General features: G+C 48.5%; 1 protein-coding gene across 2 annotated transcripts; it reads right to left on the bottom strand.

Moving 5' to 3' along the window:
- Positions 1-11,946: 11,946 nt before the first annotated feature.
- Positions 11,947-23,970, bottom strand: PIRT (phosphoinositide interacting regulator of transient receptor potential channels). Of its 2 annotated transcripts, none has more exons than XM_086358837.1 (2): positions 23,748-23,970; positions 11,947-15,578 (listed from the first exon to the last, which is right to left on the bottom strand). In XM_086358837.1, exon 2 carries the CDS (start codon positions 15,461-15,463, stop codon positions 15,056-15,058), a length of 408 nt encoding a protein of 135 aa, XP_086214963.1. In that variant the 5' UTR covers positions 15,464-15,578; positions 23,748-23,970; the 3' UTR covers positions 11,947-15,055. The 2 variants fall into 2 exon arrangements, with proteins under 2 accessions (XP_086214963.1, XP_086214964.1); XM_086358838.1 differs by lacking the exon at positions 23,748-23,970 and adding an exon at positions 23,094-23,576.
- Positions 23,971-25,799: the final 1,829 nt, after the last annotated feature.

Raw genomic sequence — 25,799 nt, 5'->3', positions numbered from 1 at the left:
CCGTATCCACATTGTCTCCCCAGTCTGGCCTCAGAAGGGACTAGGTACACAAGAACACCTCCCAGGGCAGGAGAAGCCTCAGCTCTTCCCGTCTGTTGTCGCCAGCTTTGACTAGAGAGAGTCTCTTAGGAAGAATAGTTGAGGGACAACCCTGCCCTCTTTAGGGGCAGGAGCAGGGCCTCTAGGGTGGGGGTGGGCAGCACCAGGCTGGTGTGTCCCCGCCTGCCTGTCCACAGGTCTCCAGGCTCCTGAGCAGCATCTGGTGTACATGTGTGTGAACAACAACTTTAGTGTGAAAATTTCTGGATGCCAGGAGGTCTCTGAGCCCCGGGCCGCCCGAATGGTTGGTCACCATTCTTCTGTCTGACATGTGGGGTCAAAGGGAAGCTGGTATGGGGAGGGTGGGGTTGGGGGTTGAGGAAGAGTAAATTCGGAGCTTGGGTTAACCGAAGCACACTGGTGTTCAGTGTTAGTTGCTCAGTTGTGTCTGACTCTGCGACTCCAGGGACTGAAACCCACCAGGCTCCTCTGTCCAGTGAATATTCAGACTTGATTTCCTTTAGGATTGACTGGTTTGATCTCCTTGCTGTCCAAGGAACTCTCAAGAGTCTTCTCCAGCAACCACTGTTCGAAAGCATCAATTCTTTGTTTGAGTGATAAAATATGATGGAAAAAACTACAAAAATGGGGAAATGGAAGACAGCAGGCATCTGTTATGCTTTCTGAACCATGAGCATGGTGTGTAGGGTGCAGCTAGATGCCCAAACCCCAGCTAGTGATTCTGAGGGCTGATCCCTTAGGGCGCTCTCCCACCCCTCCACTTCTGGGAATCCTTGGGGCTACAGCCACCCCGACAGCTCAGAGAGATCTCTGTTTCTGCTGTCACCACACAGTCCTGCCTCCTCTTGGCAATGGGGACCCGGTCACTCCCTTGGCAGAGTCACCACGGTCTGTCATGCCTGTGACGTCACACCTCTTCATGACCTGGATCCTACAGGTCAGGCAGAGACAGAGACAGGGACAGGCCAGCCAGGTGCTGAGCTGACCCAGAGCCACAGTTCCAGGGCTGACTCTTTGAATGACAAAGGCTCAGTCACCGCCTGAGTGGCAGGGCTCGGATGCTGAGCAGGTCTGGCCACACGAGCCTGGGCCACTCATCAGCGGTGTGACCTTGGAGAAGTCACTTGCCTTCTCTGGGCCTCGATTTCCTCGTTGTAAGATAATCCCTTGTTTCACAGGATTACTGTGACGATTAAGTGAGTTCATAGGTGTAAAGTGCTTGGAAGCTGCATGCTGGGACACAGACAAGGTTACCGTATGCTTGTCACTGGTGTGTTTTATTACATCCTTTCTGCCACAGTGCTTCTATAGGGAAAACCCCAGGTTGGGAGGGACCTGCCACCGACTCTCTTGCACCATCATCCTCTCCCCTTTATCAGTCTTGGCTTCACCTGGGGCAGCTCCCTGTCCCCCTGCCCCCACACCCCACCCCACTAGGTCCATGCTGAGCCCTCCCTCCATCCTTTTTATTATTATTTACTTACTTATGGTTGTTCTGGGTCTTTGTTGCTGTCTAGTTGCAGCGAGCAGGGGCTACTCTCTAGCTGTGGAGCAACGGCTCCGCATTGCGGTGCCTTCTCTTGTTGCTGAGCACAGGCTCTAGGGTTCTCAGGCTCAGTAGTTGTGGTGCCTGGGCCGAGTTGCCCTGGGGCACGTGGAATCTTCCCGGACCAGGGATTGAACCTGTGTCCCCTGTGTTGGCAGGCAAATTTTTAGCCACGGGACCACCAGGGAATACCCTGCCTCCATTTGTGATAGCTACAGATTCATCCTTGATGAAGCTATTGGCCTCGTGAAATGCTTTCCCAGTCCCGAGTCTCTCATCTCTACTGCAGCTGCTCTTTATCATCATCAGTCTCAAATCTCTCCACTTGCCCTACTCTTCAGTTCAGTTCAGTCGCTCAGTCATGTCCAGCTCTTTGCGAACTCATGGACTGCAGCACGCGGGCTTCCCTGTCCATCACCAATTCCCAGAGCCTACTCAAACTCATGTCCATCGAGTTGGTGGTGCCATGCAAACATCTCATCCTCTGTCGTCCCCTTCTCCTCCCGCCTTCACTCTTTCCCAGCATCAGGGTCTTTCCCAGTGAGTCGGTTCTTCACAGCAGGTGGCCAAAGTATTGGAATTTCAGCTTCAACATCAGTCCTTCCAGTGAATATTCAGAACTGATTTCCTTTAGGATGGACTGGTTGGATCTCCTTGCAGTCCAAGGGACTCTCAAGAGTCTTCTCCAACACCACAGTTCAAAAGCATCAATTCTTCGGCATTCAGCTTTCTTTATAGTCCAACTCTCACATCCATATGTGACTACTGGAAAAACCATAGCTTTAACTAGACAGACCTTTGTTGGCAGAGTAGTGTCTCTGCTTTTTAATATGCTCTCTAGGTTGGTCATAGCTTTTCTTCCAAGGAACAAGTGTCTTTTAATTTCATGGCTGCAGTCACCATCTGCAGTGATTTTGGAGCCCCTCAGAAAGTCTCTCACTGTTGCCACTGTTTCCCCATCTATTTGCCATGAAGTAATGGGACCAGATGCCATGATCTTACTTTTGTGAATGTTGAGTTTTAAGCCAGCTTTTTCACTCTCCTCTTTCATTTTCATCAAGAGGCTCTTCAGTTCTGCCATAAAGGTGGTATAATCTGCATATCTAAGGTTATTGATATTTCTTCCAGCAATCTTGATTCCAGCTTGTGCTTCATCCAGCCTGTCATTTCACATGATGTACTCTGCATATAAGTTAAATATGCAGGGTGACAATATACCGTCTTGATGTATTCCTTTCCCAGTTTGGAACCAGTCTGTTGTTCCATGTCCAGTTCTAACTGTTGCTTCTTAACCTGCATACAGATTTCTCAGGAGGCAGGTCAGGTGGTCTGGTATTCCCATCTCTTTCAGAATTTTCCACAGTTTGTTGTGATCCACACAGTCAAAGGCTTTGGCATAGTCAATAAAGCAGAAATAGATGTTTTTCTGGAGCTCTCTTGCTTTTTCAATGATCCAGCAGATGTTGGCAATTTGATCTCTGGTTCCTCTGCCTTTTCTAAATCCAGCTTGAACATCTGGAAGTTCACAGTTCACATACTATTGAAGCCTGGCTTGGAGAATTTTGAGCATGACTTTGCTAGCATGTGAGATGAGTGCAATTGTGTGGTAGTTTGAACATTCTTTGGCATTGCCTTTGTTTAGGATTGGAATGAAAACTGACCTTTCCAGTCCTATGACCTTTCCAGTTTTCCAGATTTTCTGGCCTATTAAGTGCAGCAATTTCATAGCATCATCTTTTAGGATTTGAAATAGCTCAACTGGAATTCCATCACGTCCACTAGCTTTGTTCGTAGTGATACTTCCTAAGGCTCACTTGACTTCACATTCCAGGATGTCTGGCTCTAGGTGAGTGATCACACCACTGTGGTTATCTGGTCATGAAGATCTTTTTTGTATAGTTCTTCTGTGTATTCCTGCCACTTCTTCTTAATATCTTCTGCTTCTGTTAGGTCCATATCATTTCTGTCCTTTATTGTGTTCATCTTTGCATGAAATGTTCCCTTGGTGTCTCTAATTTTCTTGAAGAGATCTCTAGTCTTTCTATTGTTTCCCTCTATTTCTTTACATTGATCGCTGAGGAAGGCTTTCTTATCTCTCCTTGCTGTTCTTTGGAACTCTGCATTCAAATGGGTATATCCTTCCCTTTCTCTTTTGCCTTTACCGCTCTTCTTTTCTCAGCTATTTGTAAGGCCTTGTCAGACAACCATTTTGCCTTTTTGCATTTCTATTTCTTGGGGATGGTCTTGATCACTGCCTCCTGTACAATGTCACAAACCTCCGTCCATAGTTCTTCAGATACTCTATCAGATCTAATCCCTCGAATCTATTTGTCACTTCCACTGTATAATCATAAGGAATTTGATTTAGGTCATACCTGAATGGTCTACTGGTTTTCCCTACTTTCTGCAATTTAAGTCTAAATTTGGTAATATGGAGTTCATCATCTGAGCTGCAGTCAGCTCCTGGTCTGACTGTATAGAGCTTCTCCATCTTTGACTGCAAGGAATATAATCAATCTGATTTCAGTATTGACCATCTGGTAATGTCCATGTGTAGAGTCTTCTCTTGTGTTTTTGGAAGAGAGTGTTTGCTATGACCAGTGTGTTCTCTTGGCAAAACTCTATTCATCTTTGCCCTGCTTCATTCTGTACTCAAAGGCCAAATTTGCCTGTTACTCCAGGTAGCTCTTGACTTCCTACTTTTGCATTCCAGTCCCCTATAATGAAGAGGACATCTTTTTTCGGGGTGTTAGTTCTAGAAGGTCTTGTAGGTCTTCATAGAACCGTTCAACTTCAGCTTCTTCAGCGTTACTGATTGGGGCATAGACTTGGATTACGATATTGAATTGTTCAACAGTATGTGAACCGTGAACTTCCAGATGTTCAAGCTGGATTTAGAAAAGGCAGAGGAACCAGAGATCAAATTGCCAACATCTGTTGGATCATTGAAAAAGCAAGAGAGCTCCAGAAAAACATCTATTTCTGCTTTATTGACTATGCCAAAGCCTTTGACTGTGTGGATCACAACAAACTGTGGAAAATTCTGAAAGAGATGGGAATACCAGACCACCTGACCTGCCTCCTGAGAAATCTGTATGCAGGTTAAGAAGCAACAGTTAGAACTGGACATGGAACAACAGACTGGTTCCAAACTGGGAAAGGAATACATCAAGACGGTATACTGTCACCCTGCTTATTTAACTTATATGCAGAGTACATCATGTGAAATGACAGGCTGGATGAAGCACAAGCTGGAATCAAGATTGCTGGAAAAAATATCAATAACCTTAGATATGCAGATGACACCACCCTTATGGCAGAAAGTGAAGAGGAACTAAAAAACCTCTTGAAGAAAGTGAAAGAAGAGAGTGAAAAAGTTTTCTTATAGCTCAACATTCAGAAAACTAAGATAATGGCATCTGGTCCTGTCACTTCATGGGAAATAGATGGGGAAACAGTGGAAACTGTGACAGACTTTATTTTGGGGGGCTCAAAAATCACTTTACATGGTGACTGCAGTCATGAAATTAAAAGACGCTTACTCCTTCGAAGAAAAGTTATGACCAACCTAGACAGTATATTAAAAAGCAGAAACATTACTTTGCCAACAAAGATCTGTCTAGTCAAAGCTATGGGTTTTCCAGTAGTCATGTATGGATATGAGAGTTGGACTATAAAGAAAGCTGAGTGCCAAAGAATTGATGCTTTTTTTTTTTTTCAAAGAATTGATGCTTTTGAACTGTGGTGTTGGAGAAGGCTCTTGAGAGTCCCTTGGACTGCAAGGAGATCCAACCAGACCATCCTAAAGGAAATCAGTCCTGAATATTCTTTGGAAGAACTGATGCTGAAGCTGAAGCTCTAATACTTTGGCCACCTGATGCGATGAACTGACTCCCTGGAAAAGACCCTGATGCTGGGAAAGATTGAAGGCTGGAAGAGAAGGGGATGACAGAGGATGAGATGGTTGGATGGCATCACCGATGTGATGACATGAGTTTGAGTAAACTCCGGGAGTTGGTGATGGACACAGGGAGGCCTGGTGTGCTGCAGTCCATGGAATTACAAAGAGTCGGTCACAACTGAGTGACTGAACTGAACTGAACTCAGTGGTTTGCCTTGGAAATGAACAGAGATCATTCTGTCATTTTTGAGATTGCATCCAAGTACTGCATTTTGGACTCTTTTGTTGACTATGAGGGCTACTCCATTTCTTCTAAGGGATCCTTCCCCACACAAGTAGATATGATATAATGGTTATCTGAATTAAATTCACCCATTCCAGTCTATTTTAGTTCACTGATTCCTAAAATGTCGATGTTCACTCTTGCCATCTCCTGTTTGACCACTTCCAATTTGCCTTGATTCATGGACCTAACATTCCAGTTCCTATGCAATATTACATCACCTGTCACATCCACAACTGGGTTTGTTTTCGCTTTGGCTCTGTTTCTGCTCTTGTCCAATAGCGTATTGGGCACCTACTCTTATGTTTGTGTGTGTGTGTGTGTGCTCAGTCATGTCTGACTCTTTGCAACCCCATGGAATATAGCCCGCCAGTCTCCTCTGTCCGTGGAATTCTTCAGGCAAGAATACTAGAGTGGGTTGCCATTTTCTTCTCCAGGGGATCTTCTCAACCCAGGTATCGAACCTGAGTTTACTGCACTGAAGGCAGATTCTTCACTGTCTGGGCCACCAGGGAAGACTAGTTCCTTTCTTAATCCCATTTAATTAAAAATTATTTTAAATGTGTAGTGTGACATGGACCATTTTTTAAAAGTCTTTATTGAATTTGATACAGTATTGCTTCTGTTTTATGTTCTGGTTTTTTGACCTCCAGGTGTGTGGGATCTTTATTTCCCCAACTGGTGATAGAACCCATACCCCCTGCATGGGAAGGTGAAGGCTTAACCACTGGGCCACCAGGGAAGTCCCTAAAAAATTATTTTTGAAGTTATTTAATGGTAGTGAAATATGCACAACATGAAGTTATCATTTTAACTATTGGTACCTGCACAGTTCGGTGGCATTGTGCAACCATCACCGCCATCCCTCTCCAGAACCTTTTCCCCCTTTTCAAATCAAACTCTGTCCCCGTGAAACAATAACTCCTCATTCCACTCTCCCCAGACCCTGGCAGCTACTGCTCTGCTTTCTGTCTCTGTGGATCTGACTGCTCTAGGAAACTCACATGAGAGAGATCACATTATACGTATCTCTTAGTAAGTGATGTATTTCACTTAGTATAATGGCTTCAAGTTTCCCCCACAGTGTGGCATGCGTCAGGGTCTTCTTCCTTTTTAAGGCAGAATGATACTCCACTGTATTATGGACCACATTTGGTTTATCTGCTCATCTGTTGACGGACGCTCGCGTTGCTTTCGCCCTCCAGCTATTGCGAATAACACTGTTTGAACAAGGATGCACACATATCTGTATGAGTCCCTGCTTTCAATTCTTTTCAGTGTATACCTAAAGGTGAAGTTGGTGGATCATAGAGGGGTCACTTTTTCTTTTGAGACACTTCCTTTCCGCTTTCAATAGAAACAGCACTGTTTTCCATTCCCACCAGCAATTCATGAGGGTTCCAATCTCTCCACGTCCTCACCCACACTTGCTGCTTTCTGTTCTTTTGATTACAGCAATCCTAGTGGATAAGAAACAGATGCCTGTTTAACTGGATGGTTACTTTTATAGCACGTGGTACATTTATGGAGGTAATTTGTTGAGTTTTCCATCTCTCCTGGTAGGCTGGGCATCCCTTTCAGTTGGGGAGCAGCTCTGCCTTCTTGTAACCCAGCACTCACTGTTTATGACTAGATTCATTTTGTAACCCCTGGGCGCCCCCAGCTACTGGGAAAGCTGAGAGTGACTCACCAGAGTTCCCCCAGCTCTGCACAGATCCCTTCATTGTCCCTCTGCAGCTTTCATCTCCTGCTTCATCCCTGTTTCTGAGGAATTAGTGCTCCCACAGCTCCTTCGGAAGCAAAACACTTCCAGAGGACACCCTAAAGTTTTATCACACGGCAGAAATGGTCTACTGGGCTGCTAGTTTTTCTTTTCCATGCCCTTTAGGTTTTCCATCTAGTAAGTATATTATGCTTGCTCAGTCACTTCAGTCATGTCTGTCTCTTTGCCACCCATGGACTGTAGCCCTCCATGCTCCTCTGTCCATGGGATTCTCCAGGCAAGAGTACTGGAGTGGGTTGCCATTTCCTTCTCTAGGAAGTATATTATGCTTACACTATAAACTATGGTGTTGGTCCAAAAAAAAGGAATAAATTTTAGTGGATATGAAAACGCTTTCACAAACCCAAGTCTACAGAAAAGTGTCACATTGCTTAATGTTTAAAATCAAATTAAACCAACCTTGAATATTAAGTACAACTTTGATCTTGCAAAGCTGATAGAAAATCCAGTATCAGTAAATAGTAGAATCTGTTGTCATCAGGGCTTGCAAAGTCCCCAGCAGCTTTCTGCAGAGTACACCCTTTAAGGAGAGCCCTCTGGAGTTCAGGCCACACCAGCCATGCTTAAGAAAGGTCGTTGCCTAAGGCCTCATGACATTTTTTGCTCAGTTACTCAGTCATGTCTGATCCTTTGCGACCCAATGAACTGCAGCATGCCAGGCTTCCTTCTCTTTAACTCTCTCCCAGAGTTTGTTCAAACTCATGTCCATTGAGTCGGTAATGTCATCCAGCCATCTCATCCTCTGTCGTTCCCTTCTCTTCCTGCCTTCAATCTTTCCCAGAATCAGGGTCTTTTCCAAAAAGTTGGCTCTTCGAATCAGGTGGCCAAAGTATTGGAGCTTCAGCTTCAGCATCATTCCTTCCAATGAATATTCAAGGTTTATCTCCTTTAGGATTGACTGGTTTGATCTCCTTACAGTCCAAGGGACTCTCAAGAGTCTTCTCCAGCACCACAGTATGACATTTTGGATTTCAGCAAATCTGAAGGCATCACTCCAGGATATCCGCTGGGTTTGGTGCTAGAATCTTCTGTCACCATTTTTCTCGCCTGCCTCAGGAGCAGTTACCTGCAAAGCCTGTTTGCAAGTGCCAGGGTGAAGCTGCACACGGCTCAGATGTCTGTGACCCTCTTCCTCTCCCAGTCAGGCCCAAAGCCAAGCCCCTGGCCTCTGCTTGGCTGCCTCTACCCACAGGCTCCACGTCTAGCAGCCTCTCCACCATGGGCTAAGCTGGGGCTGAGCTCAGCTCTCTGGAGTTGTTGAGGCTCCTTTCCATGCAAAATCAGCTAGAAGTGAGCAAGGAAAATGTAGCGACTGCCTGCAGGGAGTTTCAATGTGGTGTTTCTGATCTTCATGGCACTTTCCTTAAGGTCATAACCAGCTCAGGCCTTTCTTACAAAATATCATTGACTGGGTGGTTTATTAAAAAGATGTGTGTTTCTTATGGTTGTGGAGGCTGAGAAGTGCAAGATCCAGGGCAGATGAGTTCCTGGTTTGCAGATGATCACCTTCCTACCATGTGTTCATGTGGCCTTTCCTGGGCGTGTGGGTGTAGAGAGAGAGCTGTCCTGTTTCTTCCTGTTTTTATGACGTCATTCATCCATCCTGAGGGCGTCATCCTCACAACCTCATCAGAACCCCATTACCTGCCAAAAGCCCTACCTCAATATACCATCCCCTGGGGGGCCAGGACCTCAACATATACATTTCAGAGAGACACAAAGACACAGTCTGTACCATTTCCCTTGGTGACTTGGATCCCGGCTCCTGGCATATAGTGGCTCCTCCCTGCAGAGCTGGGAGCATAGGCTCACTTCCTATTAGGTCCGGTCCAGCAGAGTCAATGCCGATTCTGCTCCCATGAGCCTATCATGTGGTCACACCCAGACCTCAAGTGTCCCTGGATGTGTGGACCTGATGGGCCAGCTGCTTCATCCCTCACTCTGAGGGGGAAACATGGATTTTTCTGGACAGTGAGTGAGCTGCCTAGGCCTTAAACAAATGGCCTTCCTTGAGAGACAGAAATTGTAGGCTTTGATTAGGGCTTCCTAAGTGGTGCTAAGGTGATGTCATGGCATCCAGTCCCATCACTTCATGGCAAATAGATGGGGAAACAATAGAAACAGTGACAGACTATTTTCTTGGGCTCCAAAATCACTGCAGATGGTGACTGCAGCCATGAAATTAAAAGATGCTTTCTCCTTGGAAGAAAAGCTATGACCAACCTAGATAGCATATTGAAAAGCAGAGACATTACTTTGTCAACAAAGGTCCATCCCATCAAGGCTATGGTTTTTTCAGTAGTCATGTGTGGATGTGAGAGTTGGACCATAAAGAGAGCTGAGCGCTGAAGAATTAATGCTTTTGAATTGTGGTGTTGGAGAAGACTCTTGAGAGTCCCTTGGACTGCAAGGAAATCCAACCAGTCCATCCTAAAGGAAATCAGTCCTGAATATTCATTGGAAGGACTGATGTTGAAGCTGAAATTCTAATCCTTTGGCCACCTGATGCAAATAACTGACTCATTTGAAAAGACCCTGATGCTGGGAAAGATTGAAGGTGGGAGGAGAAGGGGATGACAGAGGATGAGATGGTTGGATGGTATCACTGACTTGCTGGACGTGAATTTAAGCAAGCTCTGGGAATTGGTGATGGACAGGGAAGCCTGCAGTCCGTGGGGTTGCAAAAGTCGGATACGACTGAGTGACTGAACTGAAGTGGCTCTAGTGGTAAAGAACCATCTGCCAATGCAGAAGACTTAAGGGACATGGGCCAGATCCCTGAGTTGGGAAGATCCCCTGGAGGAGGGCATAGCAACCCACTCCAGCATTCTTGTCTGGAGAATCCCCATGGACAGAGGAGTCTGGTGGGCTACTGTCCATGGGGTCACAAAGAGTCACCCATAACTGAAGTGACTTAGCATGAATGCACGGTTGATTGGGATGGATTGTGGAGCAGAGGGGAGGCAGGAGTCAAAAAGGTTGGAATGAAACTGTTGGCTGGTGACATCAGGCCCCAATTCACCAGATAGCACAGTGCGTGGTGAACTCCTCAATCTCCCAATTCTCTTTTTCCAATCAGCTCATACTTAGTCGTATAAACCTGCATTCTTTCCTTATGTAAAACCATTCAGGAGCATATACTGCCTGGTGTAGTCCATTAACATTAATAATGACTGATATTTAGGGTTTAATACATAAAAGCCTTACGTAGATTATCTCAATTAATTTTTAGGAAGATGCAGGCACTTTTATTAATCCCATTTGCAGTTGTGAAGATGGGGGTATGGATGAAAATAAACATGAATCCCAAAAGATATCTACACCTCCATTTTCACCCTGACATTATTTACAATAGCCAAGATACGGAGACAGCCTGAGTGCCCATCACTGGATGGATGGATAAAGAAAATGTGGTATATGTACAATGGAATACTTGTTGTGCAGTTACTAAGTCGTGTCCGACTCTTTGCAATCCCATGGACTGTACCTGCCAGGCTCCTCTGTCCATGGGATTCTCCAGGCAAGAATACTGGAGTGGGTTGTCATTTCCTCCTCCAGAGGATCTTCTTGACCCATGGACTGAACCCACATCTCCTGTGTCTCCTGCATTGGCAGGCAGATTCTTTACTGCTGAGCCACCTGGGAAGCCCCTAAATAAATATTACCTCAACAGAAAAATTAAAATTAAAAAAAAAAAGAGCTCACACACACACACACACACACGCTAAAATGGAGGTTTGCAGAAATGAAGTAAGCTGTCCAGGGTCAAAGACCTGGCAAGACCAGATGGGACATGTGCCCAGGTGGGCTGTCTCTAGAATCTGTGCTCCTGACCAATACAGAATCCTCTATGTTTGTAAACTTGGGTCACTTTAATTTTGACAAATGCGGAGGTTGAAAACTGGGAGAAAGAGAACTGAGTGTCTAAGTCTCCTCCCATTAATGATTCTAGGTTATAGAACCCTCTATAAACCGACCACCCTCTCCCACCCACCCCTGCCTCAGCTCTTAGAGTAGGTGGGGCAGCCCAACTGGTCACAGAGGCTGCCAAGTGCCCTGTGTGAACCCCACTCTTTCCATGCCCACCACGCGATGCCCAGGCTGAGGGGGGTCCCTGTTCCCCAGAGACAGGGGGACAGGAAGTCTGGCCCTGTCGTGGTCTTCCTGCTCTGGCTTTCCCCTCCCATGTCTCTCTCCTTAGAGACGTAGTGAATCCTGGAAGGATTTGGAGGAAAGATACACTGCACTGATTTGGAGCTTATTTGTGAAAGTCCTTGTTCTAAATACATCAGTTCCGGGTCTCATCAAGTATTGGAAGAAAAGAACGCAGAGGCTTAGAGGAAGAAAAGAACTCTGTCCCCAGACTCGTCACCTGTGTGTGAATAGGAATTTTATTTGGCTGCAAGTAATGGACCCCAAAAATAGTGGCTTAAATGAGATGTTATTTGTATTTCCTATAAGACATGGTGCCAGGCAGTCCAGTCTCTTCCCCTGGACCATTGATTCATTCAGGAAGGCTCTTTTTCCATCTCTCAAGACCAGGCTTGTGGGGAGGAAAGCAGGAGCTTCTGTTCTTTCTGCTCTGTCAGCATCTCAGAGTAGGGTCATCCACTCCCACGGGGCCCCCGAGAAACCAGGCGTGAAACCCACACAGTCCCGTTTCTCCCAGATAGCACATTGCTGGGAAGGGCGTGTGGTGATGGGGTAGGGTGGGGGGCATTTTAGAGGAATGAATTAGTGGACGAGTCTGCAATTCCTGATGGAACAGAATGAAAACTTTTGTCCACTTTGTGGACACTGTCAAATAGGATACAATTTAACATCCCATCAGTTCTTTCAGCACTTAGATTAAATGGAATTCTCCCAGACAGAACAGCCATGGGTGGGATAATACAATCCAGTGACCAGACACACGGATGCCTCCATGGCATGGAGGGAGGCATGGTGGTTTTTGTTTTTTTTTTGCCAGAAACATGGCATCTGACCAGCACATGCATTCCTTAGACTTCCGTGTGGCAACGGTCTTTGGCAAAAGCCCCTCAGCCTGACCCAGGCATACTTCTTGGTCCACAGTCATATGGAGAAGCCCAGCGGAGGGGGTTGGTGAACTGCTTGGAATCTCCTCATTCTTCTTGCTGAGAAACTAGCTTAAGGAGCAGGGGATGTGGGAGAGACTGTGGGAGCCTTCAAGGTCAGTCCAGACCTTGGATGCCTTCTAGAGTCTTGTGGTCCTCAAACTGCCCTCCGCCAAGACAACATGTGGTAGCAGCATCACCTGGCCCCTGTTCCACGGCAATGCCCAGATGACAAGCTTGTGGGGGGAGGAAATGAGACTTGGGACATGTAGATGACCATCGAACCAGCCAGGAGTCCTCCTTGCTTGCTCCCAGGTGGGAAAGCATAGAGGACTCTGAGAATGATAGGGTCGGGCTGTTATGGAATCTGCTTTCATGTCAGAAACCATCCGTAAGCCACATGAGGTGCTGGAACCATAGTGAGTGACATAGTGACTGACGACACCCCATGATGGGCCCTGACTGCCTGTGTGCAGGGGCCAGGTGACCGTGCTGTTTGAATGAGAAACATGGTCATTCTGGCTGAAACTCCCTGAACTCTGGCTCCTTGGGTGGGCGGGGCAGGGGGTGTCCCCATGTCACAGGTACCTGCCTCCACAGAATTTCCCATGATGCAGAGCGAACAAGGTGGTGTCCTGACTCTGCATATGGAACCACCTCGATAAAGATGGAGACACCTGGAGGCCTATTAGAGAGAGAGAGGTTGCCAGAGTGATGCAGTCCAGGGCAGGGGCGGAGGCGGGGACAGAAGGCTGAGGTGACACTCCCCTGGTGATCAGATGCTGTCCAATGGGCCACAGGCCTATGGGAGCCTGGCTTCCTCACAGGTACCCTCCTGGTCTGGCCACCTCTGTATGCTGCAGAAAGCCTCTGTTTTGGGGAGCACTTACCTCATGGGGGATTTCTGTGTGGTTATCCCTGGGGAACCCCCACCCAGTCTCTGCCTCAGACCCAGGAGGGCTTCGAGGAGAAGCTGCAGTAAGGCACTTGGGGAAGCAGGTGGCGGGGCGAGGAGCAGGCCAAGGGAGGGGCTCAGGTGACCATTCCAGATCAGGGAACTTGCTCCACGGTTTTCTAATCATATCCTGCTCCCCTCCCCCAGCTCTGCACACACTGTTCCCGCCAAATGCTTTCCCTTCCTGCCTCCCAGTTCTCCTCTTTCCTCCGGTTGTGTTGTTTCTGTTGGCTATACAGCCTCCAGCTAGACCAGACTGCTGCTCCCCCTCCCGCCGCCATGTTCCTGCCCCCACCCTCACAGCCCCAGAAAGGACTCAGCACCCGGTGTCTGGCCGCCTGTTGGCCTGGCTGTGTCTTTCTCTTCATGTGGAAGATGAATGCAGGGACCGGCTGTCTAGCTTGCTCTGTCTCAGGGCCTGGCCCCGAGCTGAGCCCTCGCTGAATGTGGGTGGGTGGGGGCTGGGAGAGCAGAAGTCGGGACTTTCTGAAGTAAGAGCGGTCTCTGGAAACCTCCAGACACTCAGCTGTGGAGTGGAATCTCTGGGTTGTGATTCTCGATGGGGATGAAGCAGAGCAAAAGCTTACAGAAGCCCTCTGCAGCGGCTCTCCACCCAGCTGTTCCAGAATCTGGGGTCGGGGGAGAAGAAAGTTAGGGCAACATGCGCTTGTTCTTGGCCAAGTGTCCAGTTCAGATGGAAGAGTAGTCACAGAGGAGTTAGAAGGTCAAGGGGAGACTGTGATACCTCCCAGCGCATGCCACCACCTCTGGTGTAAATACCGTGTAGCTGAAGGTTAAATTGCTTCTCTGACTAACTCCCAGAGCCATTTCTAGGGGAGAATGTGCCTTCTTGGAAAGTGTTTCTTCCCAGTCACACTTCAGTTCTCTTTGGAATGTTTGGTGCTTGTGACTTATCTGATCTCTTGAAATGCAAGCTAGCAACTCGCCCACAGAGAGAGCTGGGGTGGGTAAGCCCAATGGTCAGGACTTCCCTCCTCTCTGCAAAGGGCCTCTGCTGGTCATTCTGGGTTCTGGAAGGGAGCAAATGCAGAATCCAGTTCAGGCACTCAGAAGTGTAAGCAGGAGGGATAGTCCATCTCAAGGAATTTCCCAACATGCATAGCGCTTGGCAGAGCACATTCATTAGATGAGTGACACCTGGATGCACAGGCCGAGGTGAAGCCATGGAAGGCGACGGCCGCGGCCAGGATCTGGGCGGGGGAGCGTAGGACACAACAGAGACTAAATGAGATCATCCCGGTGCCTCCCAGCCACACGGAGGGCGCAGCCCTGAGCTTGCTTTTTCCCATGGGGCCCAGAAGAGGGTTTGCCTGCATCAGTTTCATGGCAGACTCCACCACCCAAGGGACCAGAGGTGTTGGACTATGGCCATCACACTTTCTCCTGGACAAGGTGTTGGGGTGGTAGGGCAGACAGAGGGCAAGGTTGTCATCAGCGGTTCAGGAAGAAGGACTTGAGGTTCTGGAAGAACACTGACTTTTGTTTCTGCTTCTGTTTCTTCTTAATTATGGGCACCCAGACCAGCCCACATACCAGCATCATGAGTCCCAGAGACAGGAAGGCAGGCCCCACCATCTTCAGGACCTTGAGGCTCATATCGCCCAGGTTCAGGGTGTAGGCCAAGCAGGTGATGACCACACCGAAGAGGAGGATGGCACCACCCACAGACATGATAATGACGGGTTTGCGGTAGATTTCCCAGTTACTCCGGGGAGTGGCGGTCCAGACGGACTCACTTCTGGAGCTGATGCACAGGGAGCTGGCTGTCTGGCTGGGCAGAAGGTCCTTGGACTCCGCAGACTTCTCTTCAACCTCCAGAGCCTTGGGGAGGGCCTCCATGGTCACCGCTTCTAGAGCCTGGGCTCCTGGTACCGGCAACGGTTAGAGGCAAGGGCAAGGACTCTTCACACACCCTTCCTGTTCTCAGCATCCGTCTCCAGCCTGGCTCTCAGTGCTGAAGTCAAAAGGAAAAGCAGATGAGATCTACAAAAATAAGAAGCCTCTCAAGCTGGTTTTTTTTTTTTCCCCCATGTGAGAGATAATTCCCTGGTGGCTCAGATGGTAAAGAATCTCTCTGCAATGCAGGAGACCTGGATTCAATCCCTGGGTCGGGAAGATCTCCTGGAGAAGGAAATGGCAACCCACTCCAGTATTCCTGCCTGGAGAATTCCATGGACAGAGGAGCCTGGTGGGCTACAGTCCATGGGGTCGCAAAGACTCAGACACGACTGAGCAACTAAGACTTTAACCAAGTCTTCTTATTATTTAATCAGGGAACAATGATGTCCTTTAAAAGAACAAACAAAAGCTATAATTTACGAAATGGCATCTTATTTTCAGACTCAGCCACTTTCCAGCTGTGTGATCTAGAGTGCGTTACGGCCCTGGTCCTCGGCGTCCCTCCCAGTCCCCCTCCTGGTGCCTCAGTCTTCCTCTCCCTTTGTATTTCCTGTTGGGGCACCTCAGGCCCCCTCTCAAACCGCATTTACTAATATCCCTTTTTGTGAGCAGTATGGGAGAGATTTTGGTACACAGCAGTAAATTTATTGGGAAGGTGGGCTGTGTTGGATGAGGACTGAAGGCCCTGAGGGGCTGGGCTGGGAGGAGTCAGTGGAAGAAAGGCCTGGGGTGTGGGCCTCTCGGACTATCCATGGGTTTGCATGTTGGCTCAGCCCCAGGGGGAGCAAGGAGGTCCTTTTCCCTTGGAGGCCACTTCTGGGTGTCAGGAGGCAGGTGTAGTGCGTGGAGATGTATCAATATCTGTTGCATAGAACTAGGGAAGGTCAGGCTGCAGGCTGGCGCCAGGAGGGAACACCGGCCTGGGGCTCCAGAGCATGAGGAGGAGAGAATGAACACCACACCTGTCCATCCAGGACCCCAAACTTGAGCAGGAGAAGCCAGATGCTATCTTCCATTTACAGAAGATTCAAAAACGTGTAAGACGATCAGTGCCGCATAGTGGTTACCTTCAGTTGGGGTGGTGACCAGAAAGGGGACTAGATGGAAACTTCTGGAGTGCCATCATGGTCCAACTCTCTATCTGGCCATAGCCGGTTACATGGGCTGTTTACTGTGACATGACTACTCTCATGTGTGTGTGATAAAGATCAGTAAAACGGCATGGACCTAGAGAGGATCATACCAAGTGAAGTAAGCTAGACAGAGAGAGAAAATGTCATATTGTTTATTTGTGGAATCTAAAAAAATGATAGAAATGAACTTAAATACAAAACAGACACTGACCCATAGACATAGAAAACAAACTTATGGTTACCAAAGGGAAAAGGGGGAGAGGGATAAATAAAAAAAAAAAGAAAAGATCAGTAAAATATTTCAGCAAGGAAAATCAAAAAATATAACTAAATACAATATGTTCCTTTTTGGGATTCTGACTAGATGAGACCAACTGGTACATTTTAGGATAGTTTTAGGGAAGTTTGGCTTTGGTTTGGATGTTAAATGCCACTGAGGATTTAAAATGTGTATTTGGGGGCTTCCCTGTCAGTCCAGTGGATAGGACTCTCACTGCTGTGGGCCTGGGTTCGATCCCTGGTTGAGGAACCCAACCCACAAGCCCTGCGGTGTATTTAAAAAAAATTTTTGTATTCACTATAATGACTATACTGTGGACACAGAAGAAAGCGTCTTAATGAGTATAGAGTTATATCTTGAAACCACATACGGGGATGAAATGTCTCGATGGCATGATATACATGAAAACATGAACCTCCAGATCAGATACGACAAACTGTTAAAGGTTATAAAATCTTTTTATGGAAGATGGATGTATGGAAGTTGATTATCTTACTATCTTACCTAAGTTGTTTATCCTACTAGAAACATGTTTGCAAATGTCTGTAATAGATGAGACACTGAGAATACAAACAGACAACAGCCAGACATGTATCAAAGCAGAACTCTGACCCACAACTTGCAGCAACCAGCCTGAGAAACCAGCCTGAGAAACCACCAGCCCAGGAAGCCAACCCTCTCTCTGGAAGTCAGACTTTCAGGAAGTCACACCACTATTCCTAGTAACCAGCCCCACAAGCCTACCAGTAACTGCAGACAACTACTTTTGACAAATACACCAAAACTATTCCACGGGGGAAAGGGAAGTCATCGCAACCAGTGGTGCTGGAATAACTGAATATTCATATGGAAAAAAATGAAACTTGTCCCCACCTCATACCATCAACAAAAAATGAATTTGCGATGGATCATGGGCAAAACCTGAACATAAAAGTGAAAACCAGAAAGCTCTTAGGAGAAAAAAATAGGAGGATATCTTTGTGACCTGGAAGTTGGCAAATTTCTTAGGACAGAGATGGCAATAACCAAGGAAGAAAAAAAAAATCAATAGATTAGATTTCATCATAATTTAAAACTCCTGCTCATTGAAAGCTACCAGAAGAAAATGAATAGCAAGCTATGGACTGGGAGAAAATTTTAGCAAAATATGTATTGTCAAAAGATTTGCATCTGGAATATGTAAAGAACTACCACATGGGATTAATATCAACACAAACAGCACAATTCGAAAAATGGGCAAAAGATTTGAACAGATCCATTACAGAGGAAGACAGATGAAGAAGAAACCCATGAAAAAAAAACCCTCGAGATTGACATGCAAATTAAATGAAAGATGAAATGCAAATTAAAACCATAAGGAGGTACATTCTCTCACTAGAATGGCTAAACTTTAAACATCTCACCACACAAATGCTGGTGAGCGTGGGGAACAAACAGAACTCTTGTGCGCTGCTGGTGGGAATGTAAAATGGGACAGCCACTTTGGAACCAGGTGGAATAGTTTCTTGCAAAGTGAAGCATCCACCTTCCCTTTGAGCCAGCAATTCCACTCCAAGATAAATGGAAACCTATATGCACCAAGTAATGACCAACCTAGATAGCATATTCAAAAGCAGAGACATTACTTTGCCAACAAAGGTCCATCTAGTCAAGGCTATGGTTTTTCCTGTGGTCATGTATGGATGTGAGAGTTGGACTGTGAAGAAGGCTAAGCGCCAAAGAATTGATGCTTTTGAACTGTGGTGTTGGAGAAGACTCTTGAGAGTCCCTTGGACTGCAAGGAGATCCAACCAGTCCATTGTGAAGGAGATCAGCCCTGGGATTTCTTTGGAAGGAATGATGCTAAAGCTGAAACTCCAGTACTTTGGCCACCTCATGTGAAGAGTTGACTCATTGGAAAAGACTCTGATGCTGGGAGGGATTGGGCGCAGGAGGAGAAGGGGACAACAGAGGATGAGATGGATGGATGGCATCACTGACTTGATGGACATGAATCTGAGTGAACTCTGGGAGTTGGTGATGGACAGGGAGGCCTGACGTGCTGTGATTCATGGGGTCGCAAAGAGTCGGACACGACTGAGAGACTGATCTGATCTGATCTGATGTGTACCAAGGCTTGTTTAAGAATATTCATCGCAGCTTTGTTCATAGTAGCTCTAATCCAGAAAACAACCCCAATATCCACGAACAGGAGAAAAGATGAACACACGTTATGTGTTCACAAATACACAAAATACTATTCAACAATAAAAAAGAACCAACTTTGGATACACACACAACTTGGATGAGTCCCATAGATGTGGTGTGAAAGAAATCAGATATGAATGAACACATATAGTATATGTTTCCACTTATATGATCTTCTAGAACTTTCTAATGACTAATCTAAGGTGACAGATCTCAAAACAGTGGTTGTAGGGGTGGGGAGGAAATAACTGGGACTTTCTGGGGCCAATGGAAATGTTCCATCTCTTTATGTCAGTGTAGGTTACATAAAGGATCCATTTGTCAATGTGGTACACTAAGATTTGTGCATTGCAATGTGTATAAATTATACCCGGTGAAAAAGAACTATTAAAGTCGTAGTAAGAATAATCGAGTGGGTCAGTCTGGGGAGCAGGTGAAAGTGTAGTTAAACCAAGAACATCGGAGTGTTGATAATGGTTGAAGTCCTATGATGGAAGATGGGATCCAGAGTAGAGGTGTGGGCAGGAAGCGCGTTACCCCAGAAAAGGAAAGTGGGGGTGTGGGCAGGGGAAAAGTGACCCCAGAATAGGACAGAGAAGGAAATCTATGAGGTGAGAATGTCACCTGGCTGTTACAGGAACCCTCTGTGCTGAGAAAGAGGAGATCCTGAGAGAAAGAGAAGGTACATCTTTGAGAGACTGGGATTTGGGGACAGAAGATGGAGGTGGAGATGGAGATGGGAGTGGAGATGGAGGTGGAGATAAGAGATGGAGATGACAGAGATGGAGGCAGAGATGAGAGAGGATGATGGAGGCAGAGGTGGAGTTGAGAGATAGAGGGAGAGAGAGAACAAGAATTTTACTGTTTTCGCCTCATCTCTGGAAAGATATGTTCAGACGGTAAAGCGTCTGCCTGTAATGCAGGAGACCCGAGTTCGGTCCCTGGGAAGGGAAGATCCTCTGGAGAAGGAAATGGCAACCCACTCCAGTATTCTTGCCTGGAAAATCCCGTGGACGGAGGAGCCTGGCGAGCTACAGTCCACGGGGCCGCAAAGAGTCGGACACGACTGAGCAACTTCACTTTCACTTTCTTTCTTGAAGGAAAACTCTTTCACAGAGCCAGGAGGCCCTGGACAGAGCAAAGACAGGGTTTGGTTGGCAGAACTAGTGTCCAGAAGGGACTGTCTCTAATCTTGTTAGAGCACGTCTCCTTATCTGTGGCATATTTATAATGGGCCAGGTATTTGGAGACCCTGCCTACGAATATCCTTCAATGTTTGCCCTTTGACCTTGTGTTCCCCAGGTTGCTCCATAGTGCTCCCTGACACCGCACCAAACTCTAGACGTGGAGCCACAGACACATGTCCCTCTCTGAAGAGGAGCTCTGGGCGTCCACATTTCCTGGCTCAGCAGCATCTCTGATGAACGAGGTAAAGTGATGTCTCAAATGAGAGGGGAGAGAAGCAGGAACTTTCTGGCTCTTTCTCACACACTCATAGGTTCATTCGCCAAGGGCAGTTGGGTGGGTGGCATGGATCGTGAAAGCTGGTGAGCAACACCGAGTGTCTAGGACAGTAAGGACCATACAGTTTTCCCTCCGGTAGATTCTTGGGTGTCAGAAATGCGCCACTTAACGGACGGCAGTTGAAAGTGAAATAAGCGGGTCACTGCCCTGGAGGTGACCAGAGGCATGTCTGTTCTTACAGGGCTGGACGTTCTCCAGTTGCTCCCCGAGTCCTTGCAGGGCTGGGCCTGGGGCTTCCTCGACTTCCCGTGCCCTCCAGCAGGTAGCTCAGCACCTGGCTGGGGCTTGGGGATCACCAGTCCTGTGTTAAATGACTCACTAAGCAGCAGAACTGCGACGGGAAGATTGAGCATCGCAGGGTCAAGTCTCCATTGCCGTTCCTCCCCATCCATCACCCGTCCCCTTTGCTCTTACAGGGGGTGGAAGGATGGGACTGGCTAACTTGGGGGCAGGAGAGGCAGCTGTGAGGAGCAGGGGGACCCTCTGACTGCCCCCCTCCCTCCCTGGTCTCTGATGGACAGACCTCTCATCAAGGCTGGGTGCTTTCTGCTGGCTGGCCTTCCTGAAGTCTGCAGGGTGCCCCAGTGGCTTCTCCAAACAGAAGCGGCACCTGGTGCATCAGGGGAGGGTCGACACTTCATACGATAACAATAACTGTCATTTCTCCGACTCTCACTAGGGGCTGAGGACCCGGCTGAGTGCCTTTTCGGCAGTGCGTCATTTCCCTCTCCTTACAAGTCACTGAGATTGGGACAATTATTATCCCATTTTGCAGGTGAGGAAACTGAGGACCAGAGAGGTTAGGTGATTTGCCCAAAGTTACTCAGTAGATGCATAGAGAACCAGGCTAGAAATGGGAGTCGTGGAACCTGTTTGGCTGCAGAGCCTGGGTTCGAGTCTATCCTGCTCCCTGTTGGGAAGGTTTTGAGCTTTTGGTTTTCTTTTTAAACGAGGGGAGTGGTGAGTGAGGAGCGCAATGGGGGCCTGGGCCATGAACAGAATTGCAGGGTGGCTGCTTCAGGTGAGGCATCAGGCCGACATTGCTGGGTGAGACTGCTGAGGATGTGCAGGCTGGAGCGTGGGGCCTTGAGCTGCCAGTAGCAGAGCAGCAAGAGGCCTGTGACAGCGGCCACAAAGCACCCCACTCCCCGCCACTGCCATCATCCCAGTAGAGCACAAAACGCCTGGAACCTGCCACTTTCTTCACCTGCAGCATCTCTTAATAGCTCCATGAGGTTACTGTTGTTTAGTCGCTAAGTCACGCCCGACTCTTTTGTGACCCCATGGACTGCAGCATACCAGGCTCCCCTGTCCATGGGATTTCCCAAGCAAGAATACTGGAAAGTGAAAGTGAAAATGAACGTGTTAGTCACTCAGTCTTGTCTGACTCTTTGCGACCCCATGGACTGTAGCCCAACAAGCTCCTCTGTTCGTGGAACTCTCCAGGCAAGAATACTGGAGTGGGTTGCCATTTCCTTCTCCAGAGGATCTTCCCGACCCAGGGACTGAACCCAAGTCTCCTGCATTGGCACGTGGGTTCTTTACCACTGAGTCGCCACGGAAGCCCCAGCTCTATGAGGGTGGTACTGTTATTATTATTCCCATTTTACAGATAAGGAAACCGAGGCTCAGAGCTGCTTAAACCCAAGTCATGGTCCTTATACTTGACTGTGTTTGCTCAAGGAAGAAGCCTGCCTTTCCCCTTCACATAACACTGTCAATATTAATAGATTGCCTGATTTGGCCAATAAAATGTCAAAATGCCCAGTTAAATTTGCATTTCAGATAAGCGACGGATGCTTTTATTTATAAGAATGTTCCAAAGGTGACCTGGGACATCCTTACACCGAAATGCATTTGTTGTTTGTGAGAAATTCAAAAGTAGCTGGCATCCTTGTTAATATATCTGCAACCCTGATATGATAGGAGGCCCCATTGTGCTTGGGGCTGGAGTTATCAGTCCTTTTTCAAGCTTCTTATCCCTGACAGGAGCTGGACTATTCTGGGAATTGCAGGGACTGAGAGCAGGGGAGACACGGCTCATGTCTCCCAGCCAGGAGGTGGCCCAGAGGGAAGGGTCCTCTTGTGGGACAAGAGGGGAGGGCAGGTTGCAAAACACAAGTGACAGAGATAAGAGGATTCCTGAGAAAGACGCAAGCGTGAGTTTCTGTTTGGAATTCCCGAGACGTGGAGGGTCTAGCCTCTCCCCCCGGGGTCCCCACAGCACCCCCACCCAGCTGTCACTGCCGGCCGCTGGCCACCCCCCAACCAGACATTCCATTGGCGACCCTGTCCCCGATGAGGTGAGTGGTGCCCTCGTGCTTGAACTGATAAGGTTTCTGAATCCGCTGCTGCTGTCCCCGGGGCAGGGCCACCCGTCTGTCACCTGCTCCCAGGGCTTCTAGGAAGGGAAGTTCTTCAGCTCCATCTAGACAGGGCCACTCACCTCACTCTTCACGCAGCCGGAGCCCAGGTCCTGCCCAGTAACAAGGTGGAAAAACAGCTCAGGTGGTAACGTCTGCTTTTCCCTGGGTGTGTGGTCCCCAAGGCGCATGTCTCCATTGCACGTTTTGTCCGTGTTTATATGGGCCAGCCTGCTTTCCCCTTCCCAACACGGAGCGTGCCCAGCCCCTGCCCGCACCTGCCCTGGGCGCCTGCCACACCTGCAGCTGGGAGGATGGACTGGCAGACACTGAGGTCTGATGGGGATGCCTAGGTCTAGTTCTGAGGTCCCTCTGTGGCCTCCGGGACCCGAGGGTGCCTAGCACTTCAAAGTCAGGCTGTTTGGCTCGTCTGTGTCAGCTCGGGAGGGTGGTCCCCGCCCACAGCTGTGGAGGGTGAAGGCTGGTTGCCCTACTACAGGGCAGAGGCAGCCGCCTGCACCCAGCATCTCCTTCTCCAGGTGCAGCGCGGGGCGGGGCAGCCCACCCCATCACCTCTCTCCTCAGCCCAGCCAGCCCTCCTCCCCTTAGCCGGCTGTGCGCATCTACCTCCCACCTCCGGCTCACAGACTCAAGGCGCTCTAAAGCGAAGTTAAAACTGGCTCCTTCCTCCAGGGAAGTGGAAGGAGGGGCAGAGGGCCAGTGGCCTCCTTACTTACTGTGCTCAACGTCCCCCGGGGAAGATGGGGGGTCCTGGGGATCGCATACAACTGGCGCCAGGAGGAAGCGGGCAGTGAGTTCCTGCTCAAGTCCTGCACCCTAGCCCCCGGGAAGAAGCCTCCCTGGCCCCTCCAGGAGCCGCGTGCAGCGAATCCCAGCGCAGAGCTGGCTCCAGCGGGGTGAGCTCACCAGGATGTGGGCTAATGGGTTAACCCTTGGTGGGCCGCGGGCAGAGGCGCTTGGGATAGGGCTTTGGCTCAGCTCTGCTCAGCCTCTAGTAGATGAAGCTGGTGAAAAATTAATGAAGCTTCTCTGCAGTTGGTCTTCAGGTTTCAGGGAGATTTGGATGAGGCTGGTGTGTGGGCAGAGCCACTCCTCCCAACCCCAGGCTCGGAAATCTGGAGATGTGGGTCCCTGGGTCAGTGGAGTGTGACCGTGATGGTGGTGGCTGCCAAAAAGTGGATCACTCAGAGTCTGCACTAGCTCGGTCCAGGGCAGGTGTTGGCCATGGGACCTAGGAGGCCTGTTTGTTCTGGATGTAGGAGAAAGCAAGTGTAGACTTTTTTTTAGCATCCTCGGTTCCAAGACAGCAGGGGTACCTCTGGGAGCACCCCGAGGCCTATGTGTGGGTATCCTATGAGACCCGAGGCCAGGAACAGCTGAAGGTCAGAGGGGCACAGAGGGGCCTACCCCAGCCCCGGGCCCAGATGTTCCTGAACTGGGGGCAAAGCAGCACGTTCACCTTCGCTTCTCCCCCCTTTCCCGATGGCACCCCTGTGCTTTTCATGTTACTTATCACGGTGATAAGGAGCCAGTGAGGAATGTCACTGCAGTGGAGGGGCAGGGTCTCCATCTCTGTTAGCAGTTACCACGTTGTGCTGTCAGAAGCCAGGTGTGAGGTGATGAAGAGTGAATGCGAGTCTGCACCCTGAAGCCAACAAGAAAGCCAGGCTGACCCTCCGTTCTCACACCAACTCCAGGAGGATAAGCCTCTCTTCTCACTGGTTGGGAGCCCCAGGAGAGGCTGGAGAGGTCCCTGCTACGGTAACAGGACTGGGTGAGGACTCCCTAGGTGGCCTATAGGGAAGGCTCTCCTAGGAGGGACCTGGGACGTGCAGACCAGGTCAGGGCGAGATGAAATTTCCAGAGGGGGAAGGCTCTGCAGAGGTTGATGTGGGATGAAGGCCTGAGAAGCAGAGGGCCGGAGGGCAGGCTGTCCACCGAGCCGCCGGGGGTGCTTGAGCTGATGGGGCTTTTCCTCTGGTCTCCTTTGGAAGCTGAGCATTGTCTGTGCAGGGGCTGAGTGACCAGGAGGCCTGGACTTGGAGGCTTTTGAGACTGTTGCTTGCTCTGCTGTAGCTGCCTCTGCAGACCTACAGTCGGTTTGTCAAGCCCGATAGCCTGGCTGGTGAAGAAACCCGGGGGTGACTTACTTTGCAAGGCAAATAATCAGATCATTTCTTTTCCCCTGGTTCAGATTTCTATGCTTTCCTCCACCCTCTGCAGGGTGTGGCAGGCGGTGGAGTAACCGCCATCAGAAACACAAACCCTTATTTAGCATTTCCTCTGTATCAGGCACCAGTCTAAGCACTTTCTGTGTACAGCAATTCACTGATTCCCCCACAGAATCTGAACGGGATGTGAGGTATATTGCTATCCTTATATTTGGCTTTGCACAAATTACTTAACTTCTCCGTGCCTTAATTTTTTCATTTGTTAAGTGGATGTGATCATTGCTACCTTAGATAGCTTTTGCAAGGCTAGCATAAGAAAATGCAGATAGAAAGGGCTTGATGAATATATGTATAGCTTCCCTGTAGCTCAGATGGTAAAGAATCTGCCTGCAGTGCAGGAGACCTGTGTTTGATCCCTGGGTTGGGAAGATCCCCTGGAGAAGGAAATGGCAACCCACTCCAGTATTCTTGCCTGGAGGATCCCACGGACAGAGGAGCCTGGTGGGCTACAGTCCATGGGGTCGCAAAGGGTTGTATAGACTGAGTGACTAACACTACTCCATATTGTATATGAATACATAATTCACATATTGTGCT

Source organism: Bos grunniens, chromosome 19 (assembly GCF_055505025.1).
Source record: "Bos grunniens cultivar Pamir isolate PY7600 chromosome 19, Bosgru_T2T1.0, whole genome shotgun sequence".
NCBI classification, from domain to species: domain Eukaryota; kingdom Metazoa; phylum Chordata; class Mammalia; order Artiodactyla; family Bovidae; genus Bos; species Bos grunniens.
The sequence above is the reverse complement of the archived record's forward strand: the minus strand, read 5'-3'. Positions and strand labels throughout refer to the sequence as shown.

Bases quoted from the DNA above. Each gene is read 5' to 3' on its own strand.
- PIRT (XM_086358837.1), bottom strand. From the start codon at position 15,463: ATGGAGGCCCTCCCCAAGGCTCTGGAGGTTGAAGAGAAGTCTGCGGAG.